General features: G+C 41.9%; 2 protein-coding genes across 3 annotated transcripts in view; one reads left to right on the top strand and one right to left on the bottom strand.

Annotated features, from left to right (window-relative positions):
• LOC309694679 (Fc receptor-like protein 1) overlaps nucleotides 1-14,846 on the top strand; it is a 96,976-nt gene that overhangs the window by 41,697 nt on the left and 40,433 nt on the right. The gene's annotated exons all lie outside the window — the stretch shown is intronic.
• Nucleotides 3,493-10,574, bottom strand: LOC309698664 (uncharacterized protein; the record flags this gene model as incomplete). Its single annotated transcript, XM_082521256.1, has 6 exons — nucleotides 3,493-4,655; nucleotides 5,298-5,467; nucleotides 8,384-8,472; nucleotides 9,761-9,998; nucleotides 10,161-10,263; nucleotides 10,313-10,574. 6 exons carry the CDS (start codon nucleotides 10,572-10,574, stop codon nucleotides 4,444-4,446), a joined length of 1,074 nt encoding a protein of 357 aa, XP_082377382.1. The 3' UTR covers nucleotides 3,493-4,443.

The following is a 14,846-nucleotide window of genomic DNA, read 5'->3' as shown; positions in this document are numbered from 1 at the left end:
AAGGAAGACCCACAGAGGGGCAGCTGCGCCACTGTCCCAGTTAGAGCTAAGGAGAGTCCCAGATGAGGGCTCATTCAGCAGCCGCGGAGCAGAAGCCAGGGGGAGTTGCAGTGACGCGCCCGTGGGCTCCGCCGGCAGCCAGCTGTGCCTGAGTGACCGAGCCCCAGGGTGAGAGGCCGGGGGCACCCCACCTCCGAAATGGCCCGAGCGAGCCCCAATAAGAGGCCGCCAAGGAGTGAGCCGGTGTGTACCCGGACGCCCACCCCCAGATACAAAGAACCACCAATGCACTGACACCTGAGGGAGTCCGCCACCGGCAGGGGAAGTGGTGGTGGGTGGAGATAGGCCTCCAAACCTTGGAAGGCCCGAGATGTCCCCAGAGAGGTGGCGTCTGATACCCAACCTGACATATAGACACAAACATACAGGCACACACAAACACAAACATCCATTCCCACCCTCATGCTCTCATGTGCACTTCACACTCAACCGACGTGGAGACAAATATAAAGAGACGCTGTATACGCAATCACACTCCCCAAGCGTACTCTACATACCGGGTCTAGGTACCCCCGCCCCTGGAGGGGGGAACTGCACCCATGTTGCATTTGTCTGAGTGTCATGGGTCCTTGCGTAGCTTCAGCACTGTCTTAGACGTCTTTGAAGGCTGTTTCCCTACCCCAAAGCCCACTTTTTTCCTACAGGCATCTGTTTGGGTTTGTTTGTTTCTTACTCTCTGATTGTGTAATAAAAGTATGAACATGTATTGTATGAAGCGCCTTGAGGCGACTTTTGTTGTGATTTGGCGCTATATAAATAAAATTGAATTGAATTGAACTGAATTATTTATAAGTTACACTTGTGTTTGAATCCTGCAGCTTATCACACATTTGATTTCCATGTGTGACAACTGCAAGTGTCCAGAGTGAGGACAGACTGAGGGACCCACTGCTGCACATCATCTGTGAGGCTTTGCACCCCTGATGATCCACCAGGACAAACTCAGCAGTGTGTGAGGAAGAGGAGGAGGAAGAGCCAGCAGCAGCTGACAGATGGAGAGAATAGACAGACTGTTCCCTGTTTGTGAAGGACTGCTAGAAAAGTTTAAAATAACTGTCTGTCCTGAATCAGTCTTATTTGGTAATGTTCAAATAATTTTATCCTCCCAGTGTTTTCAGTGTGGGAGAAAGTACTCAGGGCCGTCAAGTTACACACTATGAAAGGCAGCAACAAGTGTAATATTCAGAAACCTAAAGTATGTATCAGCAGCAGGATGGAGCTAAAAATAAATGTTTGTTTCAGTTCTATGAAGCTTTCAGTATTTTGGATTAGTAGTACTGCTGTGTTTGTTGCATCTTATTGCTGTAATTGTTTATATGCTTTATATATTCTGAGGTAAGTTGATCTATAGTGTTACATCATATTTTATACGGATGTTATGTGTTTGTAGACTTTCTGCCCAGTTTGATCCATTTAGCAGAAGTCAGCCTGTTTAAGGCTCTGATATCTATTCTGTGTGACTTAAAGCAGTTATGACATGGTCTGATTTTCTCACCCAATAAAGGAATATTCAATATATCAGTCTACTCTTCATTCTATCAGAAATGGTCTTCACAGCTCGTACATTTTCTTTTTACACATGTATCTAAGCATTGAGCCAAATGTAATGATGCCAACATATTAAACGAACAATATTTGTCTCTTATGTATAACACATCTGTATATCCACTGTCAGAGATACTTGTCTTTGAGCACTGTTTCATATTCGTGTGTCATATGCTTATTCAGCTGATCTCTGACGTCTCAACAGTAGGTTGTGCACAGAAAGAAGGCAAGGCAAGGCAAATTTATTTGTAAAGCACAATTCAACAACAAGGTGATTCAAAGTGCTTTACAGAGACATTAGAAACAAAAACAAATAAAAAGCATGATTTAAAATTGATTAAAACAAGCAAACAAACAAACTAACTAAACACACACATTCACATTCACACCTGTTTGCACGATCTGAACCCTTATCGTAAGGGGAGCTACCAGTCCTTCTGTGGACGAGCTACTTTCTATTTTAAATTCCCTGAATTTAAAATACTCTCTAGAAACGAAAGAAAGGAAAAGAAAATGAGTGAGTGCGCACAGACAGACGCAGAAAGTCTGCACAGGAAGTTTTTAACCTCCTATCAGTGAATCTGACGGAACTTTCAGGTTCTATGAAGCCAGCAAACTAAAAAGAAAACAAACCGCTCTGCTGTTTCTCCACCCTCCATGTCAGTTACTGCTTATCTGCAGTGACAGCTGGCAGATCACGTGATCTGTTTAAAGGCATGTTTACATGATAAATATGAAGAAAGCTCTTGTGTGACACTGCTGGAGTCAAAACAGGTTAACACTCACCTGCAGAGATGACCAGATGTACCAGCAGCCACATTGTCAAATTCTTCTGCTGATCCGACTCTTCAAATTTTGCTAATTATCCCAGTTTAAACTATGATGGGGTTAAAATTCAGCTTGGAAATAAAGCTGAGATGTCCGAGTGGGTAACAGTCGCGTTTGTTTTCAGCAGCTCGATCCGATTGTGTCAGGAGAAGGAGAAAATAAATAATAATAATATAATGAGGGCAGGGTCATAAACACAAGCGTAAATGCGACGAGGCTGAAGACAAAAACAAAAAGCGCGTGCTTCAGGGCTGATAGAAGCTGTTTAACACGCTTTACTTTATATCTACCTGCCCATCTCTATTTGATGATTTCATATTTCAGTATTTCTCTTTGATCTCTCATCCTCCTCTGCCTCACACTGAGGACATGTCTGTAAAAGTTTGAAACTGAGTGTTTAGAGCAGCCTGAAGTTTTGACTTGCAGGGATTTCCGACTCTAACATCATTGTTTAATGTGACGCTCTAGAAGACGATGTACATCACAGGAAAGATGAAGCCTTTTTACTTTACATCTCTGCACCATCCTCAGCCACACAGTGATCATCCTGCATGGGTTTAAAAAGTAATGAAAACAAAAATAATGAAACCTGTTTTATTGTTTGAGGGCATTAAAGAGCACACATGTCACAGTAGTAGAAACAGAATATTTCTAAGGACTAAGATGATGACCGTGGAAGTGGGCAAGGAGTTTAAAAATATCTGAAAGTATCTCTGAATATACTCTGAGTGCATTTGATTTATGTTTTAGAGACAATTCAGTTGATTATTATTCATGTGATTATGTTTTCCTGCCACTGAAAAATAACAGATCTTACAGTGTCTCAGATTGCTCTGCTCATGAGCACCTGGGAGTTTCTAATAGATGGCTGGTTGAAAGAGGAAATCTCCATTGTTGATGTGATGGAGAGAGAAACTGTCTGTGAAGTTTCCTGTAATAATCACACTACAAAACAAACAGGTGCAGACTGTAGTGACTGTAACCTGCTGAGAAAGTACAAGAATTCTTTTTTTCTGCATTTTTTAACAGATTTAACAGTTTTTCTGTAAAACAAACAACAACTTTCTTAAATTTTATTAAGATACAAACTGAAATGTAATCAATCATCTTTCAGGGAGAAAGTAATTCACATTGTTGGAAATTTCCCAGAACACCAAGAGTCTGTGGGCAAAGGTAAACACACAGGCAAACAGATGCGGTGAGAGAATGATGAAAGGAAAGTGGAAATAACAAAAGACATAATGAAACTAAAACACACTGAACAAAATGTTGGGGGAAAACACCATGATGCAAATGCAAACAGCAACCTCTCAAACAGATTTCAAAAGTACGAAAAACTCAAAACAGAGAAGCTTTCAAACTGAGAACATGAAGTCTGAGTAAAAGCAACCAGAAAACCCCCAAAATTATGCAATAAAAAACTTAAAAGGAACTCAGTGCCTTGAAGTGGTCATGAAACAAAAACAGTAAAATAACAGCAGAAACATAAAGAAACAAACAAAAAGAAAAAAAAAGTCCCAACTGTTACTATGAAAATACAGAAAATAAAACTCAGATGCTCACAGGTTATGCTGGGAAACAACTGTGAAACTATGGGAAACAATTACGCTAAACAAACAAAAACAAAAGAGATGTTATTGTTAGAGTTTGAGTTTGTCACTTTGAGTGGGTATAAAACTGATTTGGTTGCAGTTTTAAATTTGTTTGTCTGCCCTGAAGATTTCATGTGGATATCTTCTGCACTTCAGGGGAAAAATGCTGGAGAAACCGGGTGAATTAATACTACAAAGAAAGTCTGTGTGTTTTTTCTAAATATACTAAAGTTATGGTGCAAAAAAAAAAAAAAAAAAAAAATCAGCTGATTCTGAAGAGGTCAGGCGGGAACTACAAACACAGACGCTGCTCCTTCTCAGAAGCACATCGCCCACAGAACTGGTCCCACCTGTCCTCCCTCTCTGTGGATTGCTCTCACGCACAATTAGCTTACTGTACCAGAAACTCCTGGACGTTTCAGACCAGCTGCTGGTTATCTGCCTCCATGTGCTGCTGTTTCTTTCTTTTAAATCTCCACATTGCCACAAATCCAGCTGTAATAACAATGACAGTCGCAGCAGCAGAGACAGCAGGAACAACCATCTGATCTGTCCTAGTCTCCACTTCTACCACCTCCTCTATGTTTCCATCTCCTGTTTTCACCAGTTTCATGTTTCCATGAGTTTCACCTGCAGAAAAACATCAGCTGTCAGCGGAAAATCTGTCAGACACCAAAGCAGCAGCAAACCTACAGGTGTACAAATCCAGGACACCGGTTGTTTGTTGTCACAGACTCTGCAGCCATAATCAGTGCTGATACCTCATGTAATGTTTGTGCATATGTTTTCTTACCTTCTGCACATATTGTACATTTAATCTCTGAACACATCGTAATTCAATTAACTGCACATACACGTGCATTTTTGTGTATTTCTATGCTGTATGTGTGACATTTGTTTAGTATGTTTTGCTTGTCTTTCTGTAGCACCGATTTCAGTATACTATTGTACAAACTATGACTGTGCAATGACAGTAAAGAGCCAGCCCTACAGCAGCTTTAGCTCCTCATCAGAAAAAAAGCATGTCTAGCATCTGTGCTAGCAGCATGCAATGCTACTGCCCTTCACATTCACACTGGAAGGAGTGAGCAGAGGAGACCATGGGAGGTACTCTTCATTTATTTATCAAGTTGCAAGTGCAGAGAAGTGTAACCGTCTCATAAAGCTGTGAGACTGCGCAGTTCCTGTAGGTGCTGGGAGCCAACTGATTTTATTTTCAGTTTTCAGGTTTGTAAATGATGTGGGAGCTGAGCGTGAGCTCCACAAACTCACCTGTGACTGTGAGGTTGATGAAGTGACTGATCTCAGTGTGAACTCTTTTACTTCTCACAGGGTTCCTCACAGCTACGTGACACTCATACATCCCAGTGTCATTAAACGCGATGTTGTTCAGGATCAGAGAAACGTCTCCATCCTTCATCTCCGGGTCCCTCAGCTTCACTCTGCCATGAAAAGATGGATGTTGGTAGTTTTCATAGGAGCGTTTGTTCCTGTAGAAGTAGACGTAGCCGTCTGTGTTCAGGTCAGCTCTGCTCCACTTCAGCACTGAGATTCTTTCATCTGTGGAAATCTGACACTGAAGAGTGACGTCAGCTCCAAGCTTTGCCTCAATATCCTGCTGCAGAGCTGAAGACAACAAAATAATCAGTAATCATGAGTTTAATTTCAAACCTGTGATTTTTTTTAATTCATGAAGCTGCTGTTAAACATAACCTTTGACACTTTTAATGTTTGACACATCTCTGGTGTGAGCGCCTCATGATGGAAACGTTTTTAGGCAAGTAAGCGAAGTTAATTCTTGTAAAACGCCTGCAGTTCTGGGAAAAATAAAAGTTTCCATTAGACTAAGTGAAAATTTAAGTAAACTGCAAGACTCAGGAGCTTTCTCAGCAATGACCTGACATAATCGTCTCTCACATCGCTGTCCTTCTGTTCTTTACACTGTTACTTCAGTTCAAAGATAATTTAAATTCATATTTCCAGCTTCGTAACAGTTTACAGGGGGGTGAATTTAAAAGAAAAAGAAATAAAATTAGGAACATGGTTAATTAACAGGTGTTATAAGATGGCTGTGTGCAGCTTCTAACTGCTGACTTAACCTCAGCTAACTGGAGATGCGTGAATTAGACCTGTGGACCTTCTTTGTCCTGTTGGTGCATTTTTAATTTAATTATCTCACAATTAATATTATTGCTGCTGTGCAGAGGAGACCATCAAATCAGTTTTTGTTCCAGGTTTTTTGAGTGATTTATTTGGATGTTAGCATATCAGCACATCCAATACGGATCCAACAATATTCAACATGAACCCCAATAATCAGACGACCCCTATGAGCAAGCACTTTGTGACAGTGGGAAGGAAAAACTCTCTTTTAACAGGAGGAAACATTCCGCTTGAGGGTGAGCGCAGGGAGACAGGATAAAAGACATGCTATTGAACAGACTGTGAGATGAATAGTAACTCAGGATTAAATGCAGAGAGGTGTATAAACACATGCTGAGTGAAAAAGAAACACTGTGCAAACTGCAAAAAACAGGTGGTCCTCAGGTTATAGCAAACAGAAAAAAAAAGGGGGGGCACAAACCAGAGCGTGGTTCTCCTCTCTGAAGGGAAGAACCATTAATACCAAGTGAAACTGGGTTGAAATTGTTTTTTAGTATTAGAAAAAGGACAACATTGCCCCAAACCACCAAACAGGTGGCCCTCTGTTTACATAAACCAGGTTTTAGAGAAAAAACTAGAAGTTCAGATCATGTGTTCACAGCATGATTCAGATAAACTAGAATCCGAATTTACTGGCTCTTAGTTGTGGTCAATTCAATAAGATGAGACAGATTCTTATGCCTACTACAGGGGACAGAAGATAAATAGTTTAGGTTGATAGTTTCTTTAAACCACAGCACTTAAATTATCTTAAAGAAAAATCGAAAATATTTTCTTCTGTTTTGTTCAGATTTGGTGTCTCCACTTTGCTGCACGTCAGGTTTGAGTTTCATTAATTTGTCAAAAAAAAAAAAGACAAAAAATGCAACAAGTTTAAAAATTAATATGATTGGTTTTTTTGTTTTTTTTACTTTGTGTAGTTCTATTAGAGCAGAGGTTGGGAACTCTGGGCCTCGAGGGCCGGTGTCCTGCAGGTTTTAGATCTCTCCCTGGGTCAGCACACCTTAATCAAATAATTACGTCATTACCAGGCCTCTGGAGAACTTTAAGACATGTTGAGGAGGTAATTTAGCCATTTATATAAGCTGTGTTGGATCAAGGACACATCTAAAACCTACAGGACACCGGCCCTGGAGGCCTGGAGTTAGACGCCCCTGTATTTGGGTATTTGAGTGATGCTTTGAAATATGCATGTCGGACTAAGCATCAGTTTGTGTGAAAGTGATGCTTCCACTACACCAGATTAATTTTAAAGCTTTCATAAAATTTTACAGATTTTAAGTGAAATAATATTTTAAAAATCATGTTAATTAAACAGTGGTAACATTTAAAAATATCAAAAAAAGATTTTTTTCACAAGCCAATAGAAATCTTGATGGGCCATTAAAACTCAGAGGCAGAGTAAAAGTAATTTTTTCTGCCTTAGTTTAGATTTCAAATGTATTGTGTTTTCATGACTTTGACCTTACTTGAGGTTATTTATGCAGTTTTGTATTTTAACAGGAGATTACGAGTATGTAGGTGTTTATCCCTCACTGATTTTCTGTTTTGAAGTTTGCAGTCTTTTGTCTTTGTTGTCAGCATCCTGCAATTTCATAAAGTCAGCATCAAAGCGAAAACACTGTACAAGAGCCACAGACTCAGGATGTTTACATCGTGGTTTAACTAGGCGTGTACCCAGAGGGTGTCATAAAACTCTGGTACTTTTTACTTACGTAAGTCTAAAACGTTTTTTTCAACAGCTTTCAAAACACCGTAAAGCCCTGTGCAGACATTTTTCTGTAAACAGTCTTGATTTTTAGGCTCACATTCAGCCATAATACAAAGGTTTTCACACCAGTTAACCATACTGGTGATTTTTCTCTGATCAAAAATCTCGCAAAATCCTGGAAACACCTCCTGCAAAGGAGATCCCCATCCCGCAATGAGTAGAGTCTACGCCATCCACTATCTCACTATCAAAAACTGCAGTGTATTAACTCGAGACTCTTCATTCAAGGTCAATAAAAAGTGATTCAGGAAAAGAGGAAGTCATATTGACCACAACCTCCAAATAATACTCAAAAATGAACATTTCACATGTTAAACAGATCACTCTGAATGATACTTATTAACCATTACTCAACACTTATTACTGATAGGTTTCTTCTTAGTTCTGTAGGAATAAAAATACAAACAACTTCAGTTTCACTCACATGTAGATGCAGAAACGAGGGATGAAATCAGGAGGAAATTGAGAGAATCCATCTGTGACCACAGCTGTGAGATACTGCAGACGCTTCACCTACACCGAAAGATGTTGACAGGGAACAGAAACCTTTTATACACAGAAGCGAAACAGAAAGAGAGCCACATGCACACACGGAGCCGAACGCAATGGTGCAGGTTGATCACATGAAGGTAATTCTTTTTACTACAGAAAGTTCCTGTAAATGCCCCACAATAAAAGCCTCAGTAAGCAATACAATGCAACTGTTTGCAGAAATGCTTTTAATTAGTAGCAAAAGCCAGAAGTGCTACTTTTAGACAAAAGAGCATATAGCTAATAGCTGCTTCCAGCTCCTCTCTAATAAAGAGAGTTAAAAAGAAAAATTATTTTAAGTTAGTCATCAGTCTCATGTTGTGGACTTTTTTCCTTCTTAGCTGCTCTAAATGGTCTCTTGTTATCCAAACGAATCAAAGTACTTTAAATATCAACACGACAGCTTTAACTTTATGTTTTGTGTGAACGTGATGCTCAAACTGCAACAGCTGAATCTGGTCTCTCACTTTAAGGGGAAGTGAAGTGTGACCCGTCAGCAAACACTTCAGTTTGTTCGGGATTCTTTGGCTGTGCTGGTTATTCAGATGTCACATTCACTGAGCTGCAGATCGATGCTTTAACACTTTCAAGCCTCCAGGTGGCAGAAGAGCAGCTTGAGTGACAACAGATCATCATAGAAGACACAAATATTCAAGATTCATGATATGTATTGTCGTATACACTGCAAAACACAAATGGTTATGCTGAGCAATGTGAGATCCCTTCACACGACTAAATAAACAACTAAAAAAAGATTATTATAATATAAGAATAAACCTAACTCTAAGCATAGAAAATAATAAGTAAAGTTAAATGAGTGTTATGTACACAAGGGTAGGGTTTAGTTAAACACTCATAAATATTCAAACATGATCATATATTAAATCCAAATCAAAGAGAGTTTACTTTGCAGTTAAAAAAAAAAGTGAAATGTCTCCAAATGACCTTCATACAGTCAGAGTGTCACGGGAGTGGATAGCAAAGAAGCCAGGCAATACTAACGAGAGTTACTCAATATTCCAGCGACAAATAGCTCAGAGCCCCAGCCTTAAGAAGAGCCAGAGAACTGCAATTCGCTCGAGATCAGCTGCAGGTGCGTGGGCCAAGGGCAGGAGCCCAATCAGAGCTCCGCCCAGGCAGACAGGTAGGAGAGAGAGAGCGAGAGAAAAACAACAAACACTTGTGGCCACACTGGGCTGGCCGGGGAGGCACAGGGACCATGACAGTACCCCCCCCCAACGGGAGCCTCCCGGCGACCCACCAGGCCTACCTGGGTGCAGGCGGTGGAAGTCCCGGAGCAGACCCCTACCCACGATAGCCGACCGGGGCACCCAGGAATGTTCCTGTAGCCCGTAGCCCTCCCAGTCAACCAGGTACTGAAATCCCCGACCCCGGCGTCAGGAGTCCAAGATGCGCGAGACTGCGTAAACCAGCTGGCCACCCACGAGCCGGGGGGGCGGCAGGGGCCTGGAAGGAGGGCACAACGGGCTGGAGACCACTGGTTTGACCTGAGAGACATGGAATACATCATGAATACGCATATTGCGTGGCAGTGCCAAGCGGACGGATGCAGGGTTGATCACAGCACCGATTTCAAACGGGCCGATGAAGTTGGGGGTGAGTTTCTTAGATTCCGCACGTAAGGGCACGAATTGAGTGGAGAGCCATACCTTCTGCCCCACCACATACTCAGGGGCGGCCGTCCGGTGGCGATCCGCGAGTGCCTTATTCCGTTCCTTCGTCCGGAGTAAAGCCGCCCGAGTGTGCCAGGCCCTGCGACACCTGCGGAGGTGATGTTGGACAGACAGAACAGTATGCTCACCTTCAACCATGGGAAACAGAGGTGGTTGGTATCCCAGAGACGCCTCGAAGGGTGACACGCCGGTAGCAGAGGATGTGTGACTGTTGTGAGCATACTCTATCCATGGCAGGTGTTCGCTCCAGATGGCCTGGTTATGAGAGGCGACACAGCGGAGGGCGGCCTCCAACTCTTGGTTGATGCGCTCTGGGACTAGAACCGGTGAGGCTTCCAGTGTGACCGGGGCGGAGGGAGACGGGGAGGAAGCTGAATCTGCTGAGTCCATGGTGGCTGGAATATTCTGTCACGGGAGTGGAACGGACTCAGGCGCAGACTGAGGTAGTACAGTTCAACGACACTTTATTAATCACACTGGTGCGCTATATACACGTGAAGGGGGGGGGGGGGGACACCAGGGTCCCGGGGATCAATAGGCTGGGGAGACACACTTCTTCGCACTCGCTCTGCTCGTCGTCCAAACAGTCTCCACACAAGCAGCTCACTCTCCTACTCACGGGGTCCAGGGGTCACAAAAGGGCTGATCCAGGTAAACCTGTTTACACAGACGAGGGTAAGTCGAAGGCAAACACGGGAACAGTAGAATCGCAAAGAAGCCAGGCAATACTAACGAGAGTTACTCAATATTCCAGCGACGAATAGCTCAGAGCCCCAGCCTTAAGAAGAGCCAGAGAACTGCAATTCGCTCGAGATCAGCTGCAGGTGCGTGGGCCAAGGGCAGGAGCCCAATCAGAGCTCCGCCCAGGCAGACAGGTAGGAGAGAGAGAGCGAGAGAAAAACAACAAACACTTGTGGCCACACTGGGCTGGCCGGGGAGGCACAGGGACCATGACACAGAGGCCTCAGTCACTGTGTAAAGATTTTGTTTGTTTGTCAGTTCTGGCAGTTTTCGAGTCAGCATAAAACTTTCATAATCACACTTTTATAATGTGGTAAAAACATTAAAGCCTTGGCTTTCCTTTAGTTTGTGAGAACTGCCACTGAAATTAAATTGTATTATCACTGACTCTGGTAGCATTTTTTAAACTTTTTTTACTTTAAATTAAGCTTTATGAACACAAGTGCACTCACACACAAAAGTATTCACACAGGTGTACAACAGGTAGTCAAACAAACACTACTGGTAATGTGAAGTTAATTTGTTCATTTACAGCTTCATGTCATTATTCTTGAAGTCTACTAGGACAAGTTTAAGTTCCACCGCTGTGCAGATGGGATAGAGACATAGTAAGCAAAAGTTTATACAAATATTAGCCCTCAATGTGAAATATACATCTGGTATATACCAGCCTGGCCTGAGTCTTCTGTCAGAAACTGTCTCTAATAAAGCTCCATAGACACACTGAACATGAACGTCATGTACATGAAATTGCTGCCAGTCCTAATCAAATATAGTGTGTGTGTGTGTGTGTGTGTGTGTGTGTGTGTGTGTGTGTGTGTGTGTGTGTGTGTGTGTGTGTGTGTGTGTGGGACAGAAGCAGACAACTCTATAATCAATCTATAATAAATAACAATGACGTCAAGTTCTGCTGGGGTAGTAAACACTCACAAGCAAGGATTAGGGTTAACCCTTAATCCTTAAAGTCCACAAGAGGTCTCTGTAGACCATAAATTGGTATTCAAGATTGCCAATACAAGACAGAGGTGGCAAAACGATCCAGAGTTATAGAGTAAATTAGTCCTTTTAGTTATTCTCAATACAGCTGGATGTAATTACTGCAGGAGAGTTAGGAGGAGCTGGAGGTATGCAAGCTCAACAACTTCATCTCACAAACACATTAACTTTGTAATGTGGTTTTATAAAGGGTCCCTTAAAAGTTGCACATTGTGAGACAAAAGTTGTCGGGGCGAATAAACAAGACTCTTGAAATGAACATTTTTGAACTGAGACTTAAACATACACACTGTTTCTCCTCCTCATTCGTGTGCAGCCTTTCATGATGTGTAGATAACCTTAATGGTTTTCACAGAAACATCACAGCTATCACAAATCTAATGTGTGTTTCTTCTTATGGAGCCACAGTTTGTTCTAAATCTAAGATGAACACTGACTCCCTAGTAGAAAAGATGTGTCAGTATTGTTTTGCTGCAGTGTGAACATTTTCTCTGGAATATAAAAAAATCTTTCTTCTGCTGAGGAAGAGCTGAAGAAGACATGTCTGCCCTCTGCGGGTCTTCATCACTTTAATGTCAGACTCCGGTTGTTCTTCTGCTCTCACAGAAAAGTTCCCTGTTTTCTGTTTCAGACCAGATCTATGTAAGCTAGTTCATCAAGATGGGGAGGAAGTGGGAGTATTCTTCATCTTTTGTTTCTTCGAGATCACAGCTATGACAGCGATGGTCACAACAGAAGCAGACAGAGCAGCCACCAGTCCAAAGTGTCCTCTGCTGACTCCACCCGTCTCCTCTCCATCTGCTGTGTGTGGTGGACATACAGATTGGACAGATGTGAGACATCAGCTGTCAGTCAGGTGATGACTTATAGTATTACTGTGTATTATAAAGTAAAAGAAAATGCACTATTAAAACAACTTAATAGATATCAAAGCCTTTGACCAAAAAAACCTACCCTTTAATGACTCACCTGGAGGAACAACACTCAGACTGATGGTACTAATCCTGTGGTTTGTTCCTCTCCTGAAGACGCGACACTCGTATGTTCCAGTGTCATTAATCGTCACATTCTTCAGAATCAAAGACACGTCTCCATCCTTCATCTCTCTGTCCTGCAGATCCACCCGGTTCTTAAAAGCTGGATGCTGGTTGTCTGGAACAAAAACCTCATCTCTGTACAAAAGCACATATTCTTGCTTCAGGTCAGCTCTGCTCCACTGAACAGCCAAGATCTGCTTATTATTATTTGGAGCTCGACATGTCAGTGAGATGTTCTGCCCAGACTCAGCTGTGATGCTTGTCTGGTCTAAAAGAGGAAACAACACAGTACAGAGACATTAAAGGAAACATTCAGCACAGCAGCCAATCACAGTGAGGTGCTACAGAGAGACCTGAGCTCTGCTGAACTAAACCAGAGAAAACAAAGCATCTGGTACACTGATGTTCTACAAACTGACCATTAGACCATTTGATTGAAAAGAAACAGGACTAACATGCTGCTGTACCATATTTACTGAACTGTTTACTTTATTTGAGCTATTCAGTGATATAATGTATTGAGCTAAGCTGTTTTTCTGTTTTGGCTGTTGTAAACAGGGTGTATATATCTGACTCTTACTACACTATTTTTATCCTTCACATCATCTTGAAACATTCTGTAGTGCAAACAACATTTAAACTAGATCTCCTCACTTTTACTTTCACTGCATGTCGGATGATGCTCATTCTGTTCTGATTCAGTTTTTCATTAAGCAAATAAGCATCACAGTTTCAGAGTGAAAAGTACCATTAACCAAATAAAAGGAATAGAAAGGATTCAGAGCATCAAATTTATACCCGTGTGAATGAACCTGATCATCTACATCAGAATTCCCTACAAGGCTGAAGTCTGCAGCTTCTTGTTTCAACTTCAAAGTGCAGTAATGTGCCAGGGCTGCTGACTAATACAAGCCACAGTTAGAAAGATTGACTTTGATAGGATCTCTGTGAAGTTTGCACATGTTTCAGTCTTTAAATGTTTATTCTCAACATTCAGCAATTCAAGGAACACATCAATGAAGATTAAAATATCAGCAGCTTACAGTATTTATTCAGGTGACACTATAGTCTTCATAATGAGTAGCTTCATTTCAGCATCTTTACTTTTTGCTTAAATGTGATCACCATTTCACTTAGGACTCCTTAACCTGTTATGCAGACACTTTTCAGTGATCAGTCTGTATGAGAGCTGAACATAAGCCTGAAAATCATAGGTTTCCACACAAATTATTTGCACTGCTTTTTAATTTCTGATCAAATATCACCCCACCACTGTCAACAGCAGGGCTGGACTGGGACAAAAAATCGGCCCAGGCATTTTGACTAGAGACTGGCCCAGTGGGTATTATAGGAAAAACTATAAAGCCTTTGAATGAAAGCAAACACTGTTGTCACAGTGATGTACACTGTCTTGTTGGTATATACACTCAACAAAAATATAAACGCAACACCTTTGTTACTGCTCCCATTCCCCATGGGATGGACGTAGAGACCTAAAATTCATTCCAGATACACAATATAACCATTCCTCCCAAACAGTGGTCACAAATCACTCCAAATGTGTGGTAGTGGGCACATCTGCTATATTGAGATAATCCATCCCACCTCACAGGTGTGCCACATCAGGATGCTGATCTGACATCATGAGTAGTGCACAGGTGTACCACAGACTGCCCACAACAAAAGGCCACCCTAGAATGTGCAGTTTTTTGCGCTATTGGGGGTCTGGGGACCCAGAACCGGTCAGTATCTGGTGTGACCACCATTTGCCTCATGCAGTGCAACACATCGTCGCATGGAGTCTATCAGATTGTCAATTGTGGCCTGTGGAATGTTGGTCCACTCCACTTCAATGGCTGTGCGAGGTTGTTGGATATTCGTGGGAACT

This window comes from Aulonocara stuartgranti (assembly GCF_965226115.1).
Source record: "Aulonocara stuartgranti genome assembly, chromosome: 3".
Lineage (NCBI taxonomy): Eukaryota > Metazoa > Chordata > Actinopteri > Cichliformes > Cichlidae > Aulonocara > Aulonocara stuartgranti.
The sequence above is the reverse complement of the archived record's forward strand: the minus strand, read 5'-3'. Positions and strand labels throughout refer to the sequence as shown.